This window comes from Balaenoptera borealis, assembly GCF_965194805.1.
Source record: "Balaenoptera borealis genome assembly, chromosome: 11".
Lineage (NCBI taxonomy): Eukaryota > Metazoa > Chordata > Mammalia > Artiodactyla > Balaenopteridae > Balaenoptera > Balaenoptera borealis.
Genome location: NC_138868.1, coordinates 5,290,496 through 5,308,544, shown reverse-complemented (window position 1 = coordinate 5,308,544; position 18,049 = coordinate 5,290,496). Strand labels below are relative to the sequence as shown.

The window sequence follows — 18,049 nt, the reverse complement described above, 5'->3', positions numbered from 1 at the left end:
AGGCAGGGGCTGCTCAGGGCCAGGTCATCAGCCCCTGGGCAGTTCAGGGCTGGCCAGGCAGGGCTGGTAGATGCCAGGTGCCAGCAGCTGCAGGGTGAACTCAGTGATGACAGCCGTGAGCCCCCAGATCCGGTGTGGCCCGTGCAGGAAGACAGGCAGTGTGTAGCGGAAGTGGCCACCATGGCAGAAGTGGGTATAGCCCTGGTTCTGTTCCTGCAGCAGATGGGCCAGGGGCAGTGCAAACACTTCATCCACCTGTGGGCAGGAGGCAGCGAGAGGGCAGACAGAGCACTGGCCACCGCAGCCTCTGCCCATCCGGACGACCCAGACTCCACCCCTAGCACCTCCCCACTCACCTCATCGGGGTTGGGCCTGAGGCTCTGGGGATCCAGTGGGCCCACGCCGGCCAGCACCGGCACCACAGTGGCCTTTTGCTGAGGCAGGAAGAGGGCAGGCAGTCAGGGGAGGCATGCCCTGGACGGGGCTTTGGGGCTGGGGCAGGGAGACTGAGAGGAAGACTCCAGGGGCCTTAAGCAGTGCAGGCCAGGTCCACCCGGCCCCTGCCCTTGGACTTGCTCCAGCCACGCTGACTGACTCAGGCCCCCCAAACACACCAGACCCATTCAGGCCTCTGGGCCTTCGCTTTTCCTTACTTTTACTACCCTAAAATCTCCCAATGGTCATTCAGTCCCTGCCTACCCTGCGAAGCCCTCCCCAACCTTTGTCCACCGAGCAGAGCTGATTCACCCTGGAGCCACCTCCACCCCAGGACCTGAGCCTCAGTATCCCTCGTGAAAGGGGATAAATACCCCTGGCCCCTTCCTGACGGGCTGTGTGAGGCTGGAACGCAACTGCCAGGCGGGTGTCCCCACCGCACTCCGTGACTGCCACAGTCCATGACCACCCTCCTCGTCCCTGGGTCCCTGCTCCTAGCCCAGGGCAAGCAGAGGGGCTGAAAGGGGCAAGGGCCGCTGGTGGTTTCAGGGCCTGGCGGGCTTACCTGGTCGTGCACGGGCCTCAGGACACCCCACACGTGCTCCTCAGGCACAACCAGGCCCACCTCCTCACGGGTCTCCCTCAGGGCCGTGTGCACCACGTCCCGGTCAGCGGGGTCACACTTGCCACCTGGGAAACTGAACAGGCACAGGGAGCCTGGTTCTTGGGCTGCTGGGGCCGTGGAGGGGTGGGGGTGGAGGCTGTGGCAGTGACCCACCTAAATAACGTCTCTGCCCCTAGTTTGCAGAGAGGGCTAGGCAAGCCACACGACCTCTCCAGGCCCGGTTTACTTCCCTGAACAACGGGAGTAAGGGAGAGAGGCTCTGGGGCTCAGACATGCAAACTCTGCTTATGGTGGCCCCAGAGGCGCTGACATTGACCCTAAGACGTCCCCAGTTCCCGCCGGGGGCGGGGCCAGGCGGGAAGCCAGGTAGCCCCGCCCCGCGCGCTTCCTCGGCTCGGGGACACGAATCTCCCAGTAGTCGCCGGAAGGGGGCGGAGTCCTGCCTTTCTGGAGGGGGACACAGATCTGAGCGAGGTGTCGAGCGATCCGCGCGGCGCCCGGGCAGGACCACCTGCGGCGCCAGATTCGGGGCGGAGGGACGTGGGTTGCTGACTCCCGCCATAACCCTCTGCCGGACGGGCTCTCAGACCCAGAACCCATTCTACAGAGGCGGAAACCGAGGCTCGGAAAGGCTAAGTGCCTTGCCCACGACCCTGCGGTCTCCGGGTTCAGCGGCCACTTCCTAGAAGGGAGAGGAGTTCTCGGCCGGTGTACCTTACGTCACCCTTGTGCCTCCCGGCCAGGCGGCTGGACCGCAGCGTGTAGAGCAGCGCCGGGACCCCGCGCACCGAGCACAGCGGCACGAGAACCGCGGCCGCAGCAGGTCGCACGCGGAGCCGGGCCGTGGCCCCCGCCAGCAACCGCCGGCAGCGCCGCTCGCCCTCCGCCGACAGGCAGTCGGGCAGCATGTCCGGTCCAGCGCGGCCGGGACACCGAGGTCACCGGGCGGCGAGAGGGAAAGGGCAGAGCGCACACTCCGGGGTGTCCCGGGAATCTGGGGGGCGGGCCGTGGGAGGAGTCTGCCCACAGGGTGGGGCTCCGTAGCGGCACCGGCCTCGCCCATGGGGCGGGGCCCGATTAAGGGGCGGGGCCCATGCCGGGAAGGGGCCTCTCCGCGAGTTGTGGGGCGCGGCCAGAAGGGGCGTCACCAGATAGCCTGGACTTCCGGTAGAGGGGCGGGCCTGGGGCGGGCCTGGGGCGGGCCTGGGGCGGGCCGGAGCTGGAGTGGAAGGTCTGGAGAGTGTCCCTTCCGAGCGCCTAGAGCAGCTGGGGTCGCGCCTGGCCCGGCGACGGGGCTCGGCCGTGCTGACCGCGGGGTTCTCGAGTCGGGGTGTCTGGCTGTTGAGGCCCCGCCGGGTCCCGCGTTTCTCCGCGCCCGCGGGGATCCGGGACCTCAGAGGAAGTGCTCCAGGATGTTCGGGGTCGACGTTTAGGGGATCTACGAGGCAGAGACGCCTGGGACCGCGGGAGGAGTGCCCGGCCCTCCCTACCCTCCGGGCCCTCTCTCCTGGTTCCACTGGGTGGCACGCGCCGCGCCCTCTCGCTCCAAGGGTCCCACTCCAGCCCCCGGCTTTCTCCCTGCTTTTCCCGCCGCCGGGGAGCTCGTGTCTTCTCCCGTCCCCCGTCCTCCGCAATTTCTACTCTTAGAGGTGTTGGTTTAAATGTCACTTTCTCTAGAAGCTCTTCTACCTGGAGTGTTGATCGGATTCCCAAACTCCTCCCGCCACCCTCACCTTGATCCCTGTGGTCACTGCCTGTGGTGTTGTGCACCCCTCGGCCAGACTCTGGCCCCTCGAGGACCACACACCCACCCCAGCCTCGCACTTAGCACCTAAACGTGGAATGGCAGATGTCCCATGTTTTGCTTCGACTTTGAGCAGGTGCTTCCCTGAGCTGCAGTTTCAGTCCTCATCTGGGCGCACGAGGCAGAGGGCAGGAACGCAGCCTCCTTCACAGCCCTGCCACTCAGCATGTGTCGCCACCTTTACCATCACTCTGTGCTCCCAGGGATGCCAGCAGCACTGGGCAGAGCTTTGCGATGTCTGCAGCCCAGACTCGGGGGTGTGGGCACTCCTGAGGCCCTCCACCTTGGCCTCCAAGGACAGAAGTGCAGCTGACCACCCATTCCAAACAGTTTAGTGTTGCAGGGAAGAGAGAGGTAAAGCAGGGTTTGGAGGAGTCACCTCCAAGGCAGAAGGGGGCAGGTTGGGAGGTAGGGGCTCTGGTTCCAAGCCTGACACCACCCCAGCTTTGCTGGAACTCTGGGCAGGTAGCTTTCCTCTCTGGCTTCCACCTGCCCTGCTCTCCTTGTGAGGATGTCTCTGCAGAGGTGAGGCTGACGAGGGTGGGCTCCAGGGTAAGAGCACTCCGTCCACAGGGCCAGGCCCCAGGCGCACTGCAGTGGGGGAGAGGAGCCCCAGCCCAGCTGGGAAGCGGAGGCTCCCCTGATCCCTGTCAGCCTGGATATTGGGTAGGGGGTATGGTGTCAGTCAGGCCCTTGGGATTCGGAGGGGGCTTGAGGCTCCAGGGTACAGGCCCTGGTAGGTGAGGGGCCGGTAGGTGGCTGGGGCCAGCAGAGCCTCAGGGGGAGCCAGCAGCTGATGGTGGAGCCTGGCAGGGGTCCTGGAGGTGAAGGCTGGAGCTTTGTTGGGGTCTGAGAGAGGAAATGGTCTGAGTGGACCCCAGACCTCCCCTCACACCTTCAGCCTTCCTGTCCCCTTCCCTGCTCCTCGCATCCCAAGTTGCCCACCGCTTAGCCTTTGCTCTTGCTCTTCCCTCTGCCTGGAATTTCTTCCCCACCTTCTTCCTCTGTCCAAACCCTTCCCAGTCCTCCAAGGCCCAGCTCGGGAACCACCTCCTCCAGGAAGTCTCCCCGACCCCCCTGCCCCTGCTCTCAGCACCTTGTCCCGGCCCTGGTCTCTCTGCCGTGGGTCCCAAATTGTCTCAGAAATCTCTGCCTCCCCCTCTCTGTCCACACAGATGCCCGGGGAGCTTGCTGAGCATGCTGAAGCCCCTTCCTGGGGGCCCCGTGGCCCTGTCCACTATGCAGGCTCTGGTCCCACTGTGTCTGTGAGCCTGGGGGCTGACCTTTCTCCTGCTCTGTGGAGCCCTTCAGCACGCAGGGGCGGAGGCTGCTGCGACTCCGGGTTGGGACGCTGAGCAGGGGCCGTGGAGATATAGGCCTGAAGGTGGGGCAAGCAGGAATGGGGCAAGGGGTCAAGATGGAGAACCCAGGCCAAGGGTCATGGTCAGAGTCAGACAGTGGGACCCCAGGACAAGCCAGTGGGCGTGACTCTGAAAGAAGGGTCAGAGGCCTTAGGAGATGCCTGGGGATAGGGATGGGGTGAGGGGGTGGGTTAGGGCAGCTGGGCGGGACTGTCAGGGGCCAGACGGTACCAGGAGTCCGGGTCACTCTCCCTAAAGCCCTTGGCAAAAGGGTTGCTGGCGATTTTCAGCTGGGTGTGCAGAGGAGAAAGGGTAGTTATGGGCCAGCCCTGAGCTGGGGAAAGGCTGTGGGCCCCAGGCTCAGCCACCCTCTCCTCCCTGGACACCCCCATCCCCGATCTGGAGGCCCTGGGACCTGGGCCCCCCAGCCCAGGAACCACAGAGCCAGTGGGCATGAAGGCAGGGGAAGGACTGTGGGTAGATGCCCACTGAGTCCGGGAAGGAGAGAAGGGCAGGGGTCTGTGTGCCTGTGGGGCCTAAGAGCCTGGCGCCTCAGTTTCCCCCCTGTGAGGTCGGCTGGCAGCTGCCTCACGAGCTGTGGCCTGACCCACCCGGTGGTTCCGATACGCCGTCACGGCCGTGAACTGGGTCTCCGTGAAGATGAAGGACTTGAAGTTCTCCTGCGTGTAGCGCTCGCTGTCTTTGCGTGGGTCCACGAAGACCACGTGGAAGCGTGGCTGGTAGCGGTGCATGGAGCTGAGAATGATCTGCGGGGGGTGCGGAAGGGGTGGGGCAGCAGCAAACCCTCTCTGAGGCCGAAGCCCTTCTTCCAGGGCCCGCTGCCCCCATCTGATAGCGGCGGTGCTGGGTCTGAACTTGAGAGTCTGCAGTTCTGTATCAAAGGCCCCTTTGTCTGAGCATCCAGGCTGCTTGGTGTCTCTCACTCCCACGTCCCAGCTGTCACGGAACTATCTGACCACCTCTCCCACCCCACTGGCACCACTCCGCCCGGCCACCGTCATCTTTCTCCTGGATTTCCGCAGCTGCTTCCTGGCTGCACTCCCTTCACACAGCAGCCCCAGTGAGTCAGCTCAGATCCCTCCTGTGGCTCCCAAGCTACACAGAGTAAAGACCAGAATCCTCTCCACAGCCAACTGGCCCTGCAGAGCAGCGCTGGACACCCCTAGGATCCCTTCCCCTCCCACTGCCCCTCTGAGCTCCACCCCAGCCAAACGGGAGTCTCCTCACAGCTTCCCCAACTCCCCAGCATTCTCCAGCCTCAGGGCCTTTGCACTTGCTGTTCCCTCTGCCTGCAACGGCTCCCCCTTCTATATGCACAGGCTCCCTCCTCCACTTCCATCAGACCCCTCTTCAAATAGCGCCTCAGCTGCTTCCTGAGCCCCCTGAACTCAACGGCCACCTCCGTCTCAGCCCCCCTCCCTGCTTCCTTTTTCTCCTGACATTTATCACCCTTCTGCCATCTGGATTCTTTGCTTACCATCTGCCCGGTACCCCAGGAGGTAAGCCCCCGTGAGGGCAGGGATCTTTGTCTGTTTGACACAGTGTCAGTGGTGCTGGGTTCCTGCACCTACGTGGGCCTCGCCCCACCCGCCTGGCAGTCTCTGCTGTCCAACCCCCGGCCAGGTGAGCTCAGGCACCAAAGGCCCAGCCAGCCCTGGCTCGGGCTTCATCACAATCAGGCCCCAGCGTCCCCTGCCCTGGCCGAACCCCTCCCCACTGTGGCCCGGGCCTCACGTGGCCGTTGTCGTCCAACAGGTTGTTGGTCAGCTTGAGCTTGTCGAAGGACACAATCTGGCGCATCCACTGTGCGCCCTTGGCCGGCGAGTCGGGGTGGAAGTGCACACGGCCAGGCGTGGTTGGGTCCACCTTGCCCGCCACCAGCCAGGCTGAGCTATGGAAGGCATATCTGGGGACAGAGTGAGGTGGCGAGGGCGCCCTGACTGCAGCCCACGGCACCTCATCTGTTGCCCCCACCCGGAGCCAAGACTGACGCGGCACCTCTCCTACTGCCCATGCACTGGCCCCATCTGCACATGAGGATCCGGAGGCTCCAGAGCGCTGTCTGGCCTGGGTTCACCGTAGCTGCATCTGCTGCCCTGGGCTAGCCCACCCTACCTGCCCAGGTGCGCCCACTGCTACCCAGGATAGGCCCCCCCCGACACTGCTCCGACTGGCCCCTGCCTCCCCCAGGGTGCTGGTGGGGGTCTACTTCCCTGACCAAGTGCCTGAGGTCTGAGCTGCGACCCCCAGCCAGGCCCGGACCTGTATCTCTTGTCATCCAAAGGCACGAAGTCCATGAGCAGGGCGTAGTCAGCCAGCGTGTCCATGCCCAGGATCTTCACCTGGAAGGTGGGGAACATCCTCCTGCGGGAGGGGGTGCTCAGCAGCCCGAATGTGGTTCCGGCCTGCCCCCAACTCTCGCCACCGACCCGCCGCCGCCCGCCACTGCTCATACCTGCCCGCCTTGGTGACAATCATCTCTGTGCCCAGCTGGTTGAATTCCTCCCACAGAGCCTTCATCTCCAGCTGAACCGTCACACCAGAAACACATGGGTTCTTGGGGCCCTGCTCTGTGGGCTCAGCCATGGCTTGGGCCCCTGTGGAGCTGGTGGAAGGGCCTGATGGTAACAGGGAGTCCAGCTGGGGGTCCCAGCTGGAGCTCGTCATGGGCAAAGGGTAGGTCTCTGAGGGGGCAAATACCCTGAGGCCAGCAGAGAGGAAAGCTGGGGAGAGAGGACGGAGTGTGGGCCCCTGTTCACCTCACCCACCCCCACTCCACCCAGACAGCCTTCATCTTTCGGGCTGCACCTAGATACCTCTTCTTCCAGGAAGCTCTCCCTGACTGCCAGGCCTGTTTTCCCACAGGATCCCCAACTCGGCATCACTTCATGAGGTAAATGCTCACTTAAAGCTCCTGGAGACCAGAGACAGGACCTGTCAGGCTCCCCAGGGAATCTTTGAGCCATCAGGAGGCCGAGTGGCCTTGAGCAAATTGTTTCACCTCCCGGAGCCTCAGTTTCCACACTTGTCACAAGGGGTTCTTAATATCTGCCTTATAGGGCTGATGTGAGGATTTGTGAGGACACGCACAAGCCTGGCACACAGTAGGCCCTTCATAAAGGACATCTGTTATGGATGATGTGACACGTGGGGTCATGGGGGTGGGGGGTCTTTCTCAGCTCTGGGGAGACCTGGCTGCCTCGTGCTGCTTAAGGAATACTGAGCTGAAGGAGATCCCCGAATTACCACGAATGACTCTTACCCATCTCTGACCCCGAAAACTGGCCCAAATCCTGCCTCCAGAAGCTGGTTCTAACATCTTTCTGCTCTGGCCTCCTCACTTTTTTCTAAGGAGCCCACCTTTTGATCTGCAGTCCTGGCACAAGGCTTGGCCAAAAGCTTTGCCACAGCTCCACCCTTCTGATTAAAAAAAAAAAATCCTAACTATTGATACAACGAGATACTACTTTACACCCACAGGGATGGCTATTACCAAAATCCAAAACAATAACAAAAAGAAGAAATGAAACATTACAAGTGTTGGCGAGGATGTGGAGAAATTGGAACTCTTGTGCATTGCTGGTGGAATCTAAAAATGGTGTAAACCCTGTGGAAAACTGCTGACAGTCCTTCAAAATATTAAAGATAGAATTACCATACGATCCAGCAGTTTCACTTCTAGGTATAAACCCAAAAGAATCCAGAGCAGGGACCCGAACAGATATGTGTACATTGGTGTTCATAGCAGCGTTGTTCACAATAGCTAAAATGTGGAAGAAACCCTGGTGTCCATCGATGGATGAATGGATAAGCAGAATGTGTCTATACAGACAATGGAATATTATTCAGCCTTTAAAAGGAAGGAAATTGTGCTGCAGGCTACAATGTGGATGAGCCTTGAGGATGTTATGCTAAGTGAAACAAGTCAGTCACAAAAATACTGTGTGATTCCACTCATGAGAGGTGCCTAAAGTAGTCAAATTCATAGACAGAAAGTAGGATGGTGGTTGCTAGGGACAGGGGGAGGGGAAGGGGAGTTAATGTTTAATGGGGACAGAGTTTCAGTTTTGCAAGATGCAAAAAGTTCTGGATATGGGTGGTGGTGATGGTTGCACAACAGTATGAATGTACTTAATGCCACTGAACACTTAAAGGTGGTTAAAATGATAATTTTTATGTTACGTATATTTTAACACAATTACAATTTTAAAACTAGGAAAAATATCCTGAAAAACAAACTGTTAGTTTCTAGCAGCCCCATAAGGGGCTGAGGACCTGGTAAAACCATGAGATCCTCTGGGCAGAGGTAGAATTTTGGTGTTGGATGGATGGATGCATGGATGGAGAGATAGATGGGTAGAGGGAGGTTCCTGGGATGGTATAGCGTGTGATGTGCTGGCCAGAGTCAGTGCACAGTAGGTGCCTGGTGAGAGTGTTGGGCTCCGGGCCCATGGCCCCATCCTTAGCAGCCCTGAGAGCCACGTGTGAGAAGTGGCACCTCACTAAAGCCCCTGGCAGTTCTGTAGCCTGGAGGTGGGTGGGTCTCACTGAGAGGGGATGGGCCATATCGGGTCCAAATCCCCCAGAGGGGCATGAAGGGTGGCTGGGCTAATGTCCCCCACCACCTAGACCAGGCCGTCACATGGGCAACTGCCCGTCACCCAGCTGTCCTGCTGGAACATGTACATCACCCAGGTAACCGATGCCAGCCCCCAGGGTCCGTGGTGATGCGTCCCAAGTGGGGGAGGCTCATGGCTTTGCTGGGCCTGGGGGCTTCACAGGCTGGTTACTGGCTTCCAAGTCTACAAGCCTACACCCTGCCCATCCCAGTCAATGTGCCACCCCTGAGCACCCTCAGTAACTCTGGGCAGGCGCCTGCCCAGTTCCTCTAAAAGCCAGCACCTCTTGGGGTCAGGAGTTGACAGTTTCCCACCGGCATGAAGTCAGGTTTGGAGGGGAAGTTAGAGGCTCCTTGTTCAGCCCCCCACAACCTTGATCCTCAAGGGGCGAGGCCCAGAGAGGGGTGGGGCCAGGCCCAAGGTCACCCACGTCTGATAAGGCTTTCACCTCCCAGAAATGGCTGTGTCTCCCTGCCTGTCAGCACCCCTATATTTGCACTTGGGTGGCTGTGAGCCCATCGACCCCGCCCTGGGGAATCTGAGGTCTCAGCCTGGGGTGCCCCTGCCCCATGCCCTTGCCCAGGCCCTGGGTCCAGTGGGGTTTCCTTGGTCCCCACGCCCAGTGCCTGCCCCCCACCCCACTCACCCCAGGGCCTGAGCCCACCCATGGGGCTCCCTTGGCTGCCCGCCCCTTACCTGCCATGGGGACAGCCCGGACTTCCGGCTCCAGGAGAAGGGCGGCTCAGCTGGGGTCCCTGCCTGCCCCGCCTGTGGTCAGTGTCTCCCGGTCTCCCGGTCCATTCGGCAGCACGGCTCAGCTCTCGGGCCCTCAGTCCCCAGTCTCCTGGCAGGACTGTCCTTCCCTCCTCAATCGCCCAGGTCTTGGTTCTCCACCGAAGCCAGGCACCTGGTCTCTGCAGGCAGGACCCTGGCTCTGGGGTGTGCAGCTCCCCTTCTCCAAGCCGCCCTCTCACTGGACTGCACAAGGCCCCTGGATGGGCTCGTCCAGCTCCAGGTGCGATGCCGTGTGGGAGGAGGGCAGGTGGGAAGGCTCTGACGTGGCAAAGCCTCCTCTCCCTCTCCCGGTCCCCCCTCCCGGCTTCCTCCCTTCCCCAGCTAGGAGCCCCCCAGCCATTCCCGATCAATGGGCCCAGACGCAGGGCAGGGGCCCATCTCGAGGACAGGCTGGGTGATCTGCAGGGGGCCACGCTTGGTTGACTGGAGGGGCCGGGGCTGACAGGGCCTCGGGGAGGTCAGGGGGCTGCGGTGGTGGCAGGAGCATGGAGGGCTGAATGGCAGAGGCGAAGCTCTCTCCCGAGGACCCAGACACCTGACCTGGGGCTGCTGGTGTGGAATCACCAGGGAGCTTGAGCAGGAAAGGCAAGGGGGCAGCAGCCGCAAGTACTAGCAGAGGCAGAGCCCCAGGACTGGGGATGGCAGGAAGCCAGGTCCTCCTGACTGCTCGGCGCGATGAGCTATGCAACGCTGGCAGGACCCTGACATCCCCGTGCCTCAGTTTCCCCAAATGAACTAAGTGCATAATCCCTTCTGCCTGGGATGGGCTGGCCCAGCCTGGGGGGCAGTAAGCTGTCCCCATCCTGGTTGACGGTGCCTACACAGTCCCCACAGGGGGGGACGCTGGCCCAGGTCAGAGGCCTCTGGGGCATGTCCTGACCAGACACCCTCCCCAGGTGGCCCCTGCCCGTCTGGGGCTGGGCATTCAGGGAACACACAGATCTCCAGTCAGGAAGGCAGAGGAGGGGGGTTCCCCGAAGCTGGTGTCTGCCATGTGGTGCGAGGAGGGTCATCGGGCTAGACCCCGGTTAGCCCACTCCAGGAGGGAGCATCGCAGGCTAGCCCCCAGGCCGGGGCACTAGGTGAGAGCACACCGAGCTGGGCATGCTCGACTGGGGTCCCCAAAGGCGGCTGGACCCCCACACCTCCTCCAGAGTCTGGCATGGGAACAAGAGGTTGGCAGAGGCCATACTTAACAGGGGCCAGAGAGGGTCTGCTGCTCTCGAGTGTGACACCCTGGCCCCTCCCAGAGCCACATGTCGCATGTCAGGGGCAGACCTCTCCTCCCTTCAGCTCAGGGAGGCCTGCTGCTTCCACCCCCTGTGCCCCCGGTCGCTGCCTGCCAGGCTGGGAGCAAGCCCTCGGGGAGAGCATGGGCCGACCCCTGGCATAGACCCACGGCCAGCTTTGGGAGGAAGGCTGCACCAGCACTGGGGTCTGCTGCTGGGCAAGATGGGGGAGAGTTCTCTGCGCCTGTGATGGAGGGTACCAGCGGCTCCCAGGTGCGACCCTGTCCCAAGATGCACAGTGGGGCAGGTGAGAAATAGGCAGGTGATGGAGGGGTTTGGGGGATCTGCACCAGTCCTAGTGGCTCCCCCTCAGCCCGGACTCCCAGGGCCCCGGGGTTCTACTGGCTCCTGATGTGTGTGTGTGCTTGCACACGCCTTTGGTCTGTGTGATGGGACACCCCCCCACACACACACATGCTCATGCGTACGTGGGCACACTCACATGTCAGCCCAAATGCATAAACGAACTCAAGACCTGATGACCTGCCACCACTCCTGTGCACATGTGCACAAGCTCCTCTTACACACACGCACACAAACACATACACACCATGCACACAGGCACGCTTCCCTTTACAGCCTCCTCCCCGGCCAGTCTGCCCTTCCTGCCGGAGGCGCCTGCTGGCCCCCTGCCCCCTCATCCATCTTGCCTGCCAGCCTGTCCCTGGTGCCCCCATATCCTTCACACCTTCTCATCTCGCTGCTCAATAGCAGAAGTCAGCGTGGCAGCTGTGCCCGCGGGAAGATGGATGGGCCAGGCGGCAGGGGTGTAGAGGGGCCAGGGAGTGATACCTGGAGAGGACGGAGCTCTGGGCTCCACCAGCCCCACCGTCAGGCAGGAGCGATGCTCTCAACACAGGGGTGGGGTGGGGTGCGGGCCCGGGGGGTGGAGCATGGAAAGGGTGAGGCTGTGTCCAGGCCCCATCCCGCCCCATCCAGTTCAGCCCTGCTGCGGACACCGTGCAGAGAGTGTCTGGGCAGGACTGAGGGGACCCCGCCGCAGACCCTGTGCCCGCTCCCTCCCCGACGCTGACTTCTTGTCCTGGGTGGTGCAGACTTCCGCCTGCCCTACCTGCACCTCCTCCCTGCATCCCTGTGCCTGGACGGCTGTCCTGGGTGGGGAGAGCCTTGTCGAGCTGCACCCCTTCCCCAGCCTTGATGCCCCCTGAGCCCCCATGAGCCCTGAGCTCATTACATACCTGGAAATGCACATCTGGGCTGTGCCATCAGCCACATATGGATCCCTCCGGAAGAATGCCCAAGATACTGAGGCTCTCAGAAACACATGTGTGTGCAGACACACACACACACACAACCACGGAGCACTTGGGGCAGGCACACGCCTGGACACACACACACACGGGCACACAGAGATCGACCTTCTGGCCCTGGGAAAGCAGAGGGGTTGGAGCCCTCCTCTGGGTCATGGCCTCCTCTGGAAGCCCCTCTGCTGGCCCCAGGACAGTATTTCTCCAAGTCCTCCCCCAACACACACACACACACACACACACACACACACACACACACACACACTATGGGATCTTCCCCCTGGGCACTGATGAAAAAGCGTGGGCACAGAGACAGACACCCCTGGCCCCAGTACACACAGAATGTCCAAAAGCACCCTGAGCCAGACCTGCCCCAGATCCTGAGGTCACAGAGAGGGGCCATGCAGGTGAGAGGACGTGAACTATGGACCCCTGGACATCTTCTATTTTATAGAATGGGAAACTGAGGCAGGGAGGTGTGGGGATATGGCAAGAAACATGGTACACAGTGGGTGGCAAAAGGGGGACCCTGGGCTCGAGATTGTGCCTCAGGACCCACTGTTCAGAAGGGCGGGCTGAGGCCAGGCAGGTGTGGCCTGGATTAGGGACCCTGGCGGGGTGGAGGCCAGTGCGGGCAGGGCAGGCACGGAGAACGTGAGCTTCTCAGTCTGGAGGAAGGCAATGCCCTCCTCATAGTAGGCAACCTCGTTGATGAACACAGGGTCCATGGCGGACTCCCCCTCACAGAGCACGTCCTCACCGCTGAATATCTGGAAGATGGGTGCGCCAGGCCGCAGTGGCTCGAAGTCTCAGTCCTGGGAGAAGAGCCAAGGGCCAAGGTTGCTGGGGCCGACCTCTGCCCTGGCCCCAGTGCGAACGACCCCAGCAGGGACTGCCTAAGAGATGCCCCTCACTTATGGCCCTGCCCACTTGCTCCTTCACTTCCTCGATCAATGCAACAGGGTGTCTGCTGAGATGCCAACTGGCTCTGTGTCTAGAAATGGAGACACAGGTCACCTTAGAAAGACGCTTGTCATTGTGGAAGTGTACCCCAGTGGTTACGGGCACAGATAGTGAAGGCTGTGTTCAAAGCCTTGCTAGCTGTGTGACCTTGAGCAAGTTACTTAACCTCTCTGTTCCTCAGCTTCCCCATCTGTAAAATAGGGATTATTCTATCTCCTCCTATTATCCTGAAGTCTAAATTAAACAGCTAATAGTGCTTAAGACAGTGCCTGACACATAGTGAATATAATATAAAAGTTTATTAAATAAATTTTTAAATTGTGGGAGAAATCACTCAAAATGACTATTATTCAGCATCCACAAGGAAGATGGGCCTCTAGCCCTAAACACTGAAAGGATGGTGCCCCCTCCACCATAATGCTGTTACAAGTAAAATAACACCTCAAAATAAAACATGAAGCTGTAATAAGAGCAAAAAAGTCCAGCCAAGTTCTGATTTTTTCCTACCGTTGTTATTTGGTCCTTTTAAAAGGACCACATTTTTGAAATGTCAAATTCTTCCTAATATTTATCTTTCTTTTGTGCCCATGCTTTGCTGTGCCCTCGGCTGGGGTTCTGCCTTGGGAGCCAGACCACAGCTGCCCCTCTCAGGGATGGGCAGGGCTGACGAAGCAAGGCCCCTGAGCTGGAACCCTATCCTTGCAGAGGTTCAGCATTACCTGGTCAGCTCTGGCAGGAGAGAACCCTGCTGGCCCACAAAGACTCATTATGAAGGAGGGGGCTCTGGATGGTCACCGGGCTCAGGAGCAGGGCTTTGCGGTGGGTGGGGGAGGGCCGGTGCCAACAGAGCAGGTGGCTCTCTCTGAAGCTCCTCCCACCTCTGAAGGCCAGTTGGGGGGCTTGGGGAACAGGTACTAAGCAGGCTAGGACCCTGCCGCCTGGGACTGCAGGACATAAAAGGCCACTGGAGGGCATGGGCACTGCTCAACAGCGACCCCATGTGGCAGCAAGTAGAGCAGCAGCTGGTGGGCTGCCCATTCTTCCCCACCTCCTTTTTCGCTAGGTGTAGAAGCAGGATTACCCCATTCCTGTGACAACGAGGAAAGGGAGGCCTGGAGATGGAGATGCTGGACTCCCTGCTAACGTGCAGAGGGATGCTCGCGGAATTAATTGGAAGGGTTTAATTAAAGAGAGGGTTCTGTATTTGCACCTCTAAGCAGGTGAATTGGGTCCTGCCTGCTCCACATCCCCTCCCTTCCTCTGCCTTCGGAGGCAAGGGAGGCGTGTCCAGGCTGTTGAGGAGCCCCCCCTGCTCTCCGCAGGCGCTGTGAGGATCACTGTGGCCCCGAGTGCCAGGCCTGCGTGTGGGGTTCCCCGGGGGGCAGTAGGGGCCGGCATGGGGGGCCCAGCCTCCTGTCCTGCTCCTGATTCTGAGGTGCTGATGACCCACCCTGTGGGAGGCACCTGTGATCCCTCCCTCTGGGCCTCAGGCTCCCCTGACACCCCAAGGCTGTGACCCTGGAGTCTCACACACCCGCAGCTGAGGGTGCACGGTGCCGGCCAGGTCCCCGGCCTCGGTGCGTGGGAAGTCCACGCTGCTCACGGTTCCGTATGCCTCCATCTCCATGCCTGTGCAGGAGGCTGGGTCTGTGAGCCCGTCCCTCCCTCCAGGCCCAGGGCCGAGTGGGCGGTGGGGAGCCTGGTTCCTTGGTCCCGCCGGGGCAAGGCCCTCTCCTCTCTGCGCCTTAGTTTCCCAGCAAGACCCCGGGGGTCTCTTGAACAGCTCGATGAAGTCTATAGCTGCGGCCACCAGGACCCTCATCCTGGTGAAAAGGTTGGCCCGCAGCACCCTTGAGGCCGGGGCGCAGCTCCAGGGCTGAGGACCGAGAAGGGAGGGGTCAGGCCACGCCCGAGAAGAGGGGGCGCTCCAGACCTCAGGCCCCGCCCCCGCCCATCGTCTGGCCCCGCCCTTCCAGGGCCCGTCCACTTCTGAGGTCACCACCTACCCTTTCCCTTCTTGTTCGCAGTGTGCTCGCCCTGACTCTCCTCCCCCCGCCACTGGTGCGGGATGACCGGCCGGGAGCTCAGGGCTCTGCAGCCGGGGGTTGGGGGGGGCGGGTCAGGGCCCCAGGCTGCTCGGGGGTGGAAGATGAGGCGGGAGTGGGGTGAGGGGGGAGAGCCTGGAGGGAGCACTCGCCTCCCTGTGCCCTCCTGTGGGGAGGGGAGAGAGGGACCACAGGGTCCGGAGCACCGCAGGCCCCGGGGACTGAAGCCCAGAAGAGGTGGCCGGTCAGGGCCTCTGTCCCCTTCTCTCCCTCCCCTCCTGTGTACTCTGGAAGGCTAGGGCCACCTGTAGGTGGTGGCAAAGGTACATGGCATAAACGTTGTAGGTGCCTTCCAGGTGAGGCCGTGGTGTTGTGAAGGTCTGGGATAAGTAGAAGGCCAGCCCGAGGCCTTGGGCCCCAGCAGGTGGTTCAGATATCTGGCCCTTGACAACTCGTGTGGGTCATCTGGGTTGGCCCTGGCATTTGAGGGGCGAAAATGTAGTGTCAGCCCCTGACAGTCTCAGTCAGAGATCAGAGGGTCAGAGTGTGTGGGTGGTGCGGGGGAGGGCAGCCTTGTGCCGACAGGAGTGAAGCCCCTGAGACCCTGCAGGAGGGACAGAGCAGCTCAAGGGCTCATGTGGATGCCTGCCCCCTCTCACGGCCCCAAACCCTCGGCCTGGCCCTGCCCACCTGCCTCATCAGCTCTCACGGCGGCCACACCTCCAAGCACTGTGCTGGTCTTGCCTTCAGGCCTCGTACCTGCTGGGCCCTTCCCTGGAACTCCTTCTCTCCTCTCCACCCGGTTAACTTATACTCACCCTTTGGGGCTTGGATGAGATCCCGCCTCCTTCTGGAAGCCTTCCCTGACTGCCCTTGACCAAGTTAGATGCTTCGTGTAGCCCCCACACCTGCATTTAGCCTCCTGGTTTGTGGTCGTTGAGTCCTTTCTCTGTCTCTGTCCTTTCTCTGTCCTCAGTAAGCTGAGGACAGCGCCTCAGTCCTATTCCCCATTCTCTCAGCAGAGCTGGCCTGAGATGGGGCTCAGAGATGGGGCTCGGCCAGTATCCACTGAAGGAAGGTATAAACAGTGGTTGCTTAAACGCAGCCTGTGGGGTGCTGATGTGAGGCAAGCCCGGGGTCTGGGGAACCCAGAAGAGGCCCCGTCTCAGCCTGGGATCAGGAAGGGCTTCCTGGAGGAGGTGACATCAATCTGAATTTCTCTAAACTGAAAAGGGGGGAATGGGCATCACAGGCAGAAGGGTGCCTCCTGCCGGGTGGAGGGACTGGACCAGCTTAGCAGGTGGGGGCCCTACAGCAGCGGGGCAGGAGGCTCACCTGAGGAAGGACCCGGTGAAGGCATGACTGAGGTCATGGCCCACGTAGCGGCAGCAGGCGGCTGAGGCCACCGGGCTGGCCAGCAGCACAGGCACGGTGGAGAAGCTGAGTCTCTGCACCTCCCCTGGGACCCGCAGCCAGTGCCGGGCCAGGTAGGCGCTAGCTGTCTCATTGCTGTGAGTGGCCCTGGTCACTGCCACGTGGTGCAGGGCCTCTCAGGGCACCAGCAGCCAGCACATCGCCGTGTGGGGTGGCGCACCTGGTGGGTGGACCTGCTTAGGCAACCCTGGCACCAGCACAACCCCCAGTGCTTAGCGCTGGGCTGGTGGTGGTGAGCTCCCTGAGGCCTGAGGAGCCCAAGCCAGGCGGGGCGGTTGCTTGTCCAAAGCCGTGGCTGGACGTTAGCTCAGCGGTGTCCCACCTGCACCTCCAGTGGCCCAGGTTGGTCCCTCCTGGTGCCTGCAGTCCCTCCCTTGGCACCCTTCCCTCGAGGGTAAGCATTGCCCTCCCCTGCCTTCCTCTGAGGAGATCATTTCTCTGCTCCCTTTGGAGAGAAGGAGTTTCTTTCTCCCAAGTTGAGAAAAGGGGCCCAGACTTGGGAAGATGGATTCACCAAGGCACACTCCCTATAGCAAGAGGGCTGTGCTCCCATTTTACAGATGGGGAAACCGGGCCCAGCACGGGAAGGGGACGGTGTCACAGGAGCTGGCTGTGGAGTGTCGGGTTCCAGGCGACTCCTGCTCCTTCCTGCGCCTCCCCCATGCTCCTCTGAGCTGGTGCAGGGGCCTTAGGGAAGGGGTGGTTACCTGTCAATGCAGGTCTCAGCTTCCTGGGCCACCAGGGCTGGGGTGTGCACCTCCTGGAACGATGGGTATTTACGGGCCAGGAGATCCCTGGGCAGGAAGTGTCTGTGCTGAGTTGGTGGAGGGCAGGGGGCAGGAGTGGGTGATGGGCTGAGGTACACCCAGAGGTCCGTAGTCTCCCTGCCTGCCTCTACCTCACACTGTTGCTTGCTGCTGCCATGGTCCATTGAGTCCAGGTCCTGCGGCCAGGCCCCTGCCCTTGCCCTTGGTCCCTCCTCTGGGAATCTCAACGTCCCCGCCTCCTGGGGCCAGCTGGAGCTCCTGCTGGGGAGCTGCACAAGGCTTTGGGAAATTGCTTGCAAGGACTCTTTAAAGCCTGGGATGAAGACTACTCCCCCAGAGAGAGCCCTGGAGGGCTGCCAAGTGCAGGCCGTTCATTGCCCAGGTGTCCAGCCAAGGGAGGGCAGGCCTGGAATCCACCACTGGCTGAGCCATGGGCCACCACCAGGCCAGGCCGCTACAAGTTGCCTGTTGAGGCGGTACCTTGGTGGCCACCCAGATGAGGAATATCCCCCTCCCTCTATCCCTTCCGCAACATGCTTCTGTCCCTGCAGCCCTCAGAGGGCTAGGGTCACTCCTGGGTCACCCTTTACCCTAAAGGACTATGAGCTGTGGGGTCCCAGCTT

The 18,049-nt window shown here is 61.2% G+C and overlaps 3 protein-coding genes across 5 annotated transcripts; all 3 read right to left on the bottom strand.

The window, feature by feature from the left end:
• Window positions 1–12: 12 nt before the first annotated feature.
• NUDT8 (nudix hydrolase 8) lies at window positions 13–2,063 on the bottom strand. Of its 3 annotated transcripts, none has more exons than XM_082342232.1 (4): window positions 1,775–2,063; window positions 1,001–1,133; window positions 357–434; window positions 13–213 (listed from the first exon to the last, which is right to left on the bottom strand). In XM_082342232.1, exons 1-4 carry the CDS (start codon window positions 1,966–1,968, stop codon window positions 28–30), a joined length of 591 nt encoding a protein of 196 aa, XP_082198358.1. In that variant the 5' UTR covers window positions 1,969–2,063; the 3' UTR covers window positions 13–27. The 3 variants fall into 3 exon arrangements, with proteins under 3 accessions (XP_082198358.1, XP_082198357.1, XP_082198359.1); XM_082342231.1 differs by having other exon boundaries at window positions 13–255; window positions 1,775–2,058; XM_082342233.1 differs by lacking the exon at window positions 357–434 and having other exon boundaries at window positions 13–255.
• A 1,380-nt stretch (window positions 2,064–3,443) lies between these two features.
• Window positions 3,444–9,168, bottom strand: TBX10 (T-box transcription factor 10). The gene is made up of 6 exons (XM_082340783.1): window positions 6,702–9,168; window positions 6,509–6,610; window positions 5,981–6,152; window positions 4,837–4,992; window positions 4,148–4,242; window positions 3,444–3,713 (listed from the first exon to the last, which is right to left on the bottom strand). The coding sequence occupies exons 1-6, from the start codon at window positions 6,911–6,913 to the stop codon at window positions 3,641–3,643; spliced, it is 810 nt and encodes a 269-aa protein (XP_082196909.1). The 5' UTR covers window positions 6,914–9,168; the 3' UTR covers window positions 3,444–3,640.
• Window positions 9,169–11,784: 2,616 nt separating this feature from the next.
• On the bottom strand, window positions 11,785–17,590 carry ACY3 (aminoacylase 3; the record flags this gene model as incomplete). Its single annotated transcript, XM_082342200.1, is given in 7 exon segments — window positions 11,785–13,026; window positions 13,030–13,032; window positions 14,715–15,030; window positions 15,528–15,736; window positions 15,805–15,829; window positions 16,561–16,772; window positions 17,558–17,590. Coding segments are annotated over 7 exon segments (1,059 nt in total). The 3' UTR covers window positions 11,785–12,765.
• Window positions 17,591–18,049: the final 459 nt, after the last annotated feature.

Coding starts and splice junctions, on each gene's coding strand:
- NUDT8 (XM_082342231.1), bottom strand. CDS start 1,968: ATGCTGCCCGACTGCCTGTCGGCGGAGGGCGAGCGGCGCTGCCGGCGG. Junction 1,134..1,774: donor AGGCACAAGGGTGACGTAAG/GTACACCGGCCG, acceptor GTGCCTGTTCAG/TTTCCCAGGTGGCAAGTGTG. Junction 256..356: donor TCAGGCCCAACCCCGATGAG/GTGAGTGGGGAG, acceptor TCCTGCCCACAG/GTGGATGAAGTGTTTGCACT.
- TBX10 (XM_082340783.1), bottom strand. CDS start 6,913: ATGACGAGCTCCAGCTGGGACCCCCAGCTGGACTCCCTGTTACCATCA. Junction 4,243..4,836: donor CGGCGTATCGGAACCACCGG/GTGGGTCAGGCC, acceptor CCCCACCTTCAG/GCCTATATCTCCACGGCCCC. Junction 3,714..4,147: donor CTCCACAGAGCAGGAGAAAG/GTCAGCCCCCAG, acceptor TTCCTCTCTCAG/ACCCCAACAAAGCTCCAGCC.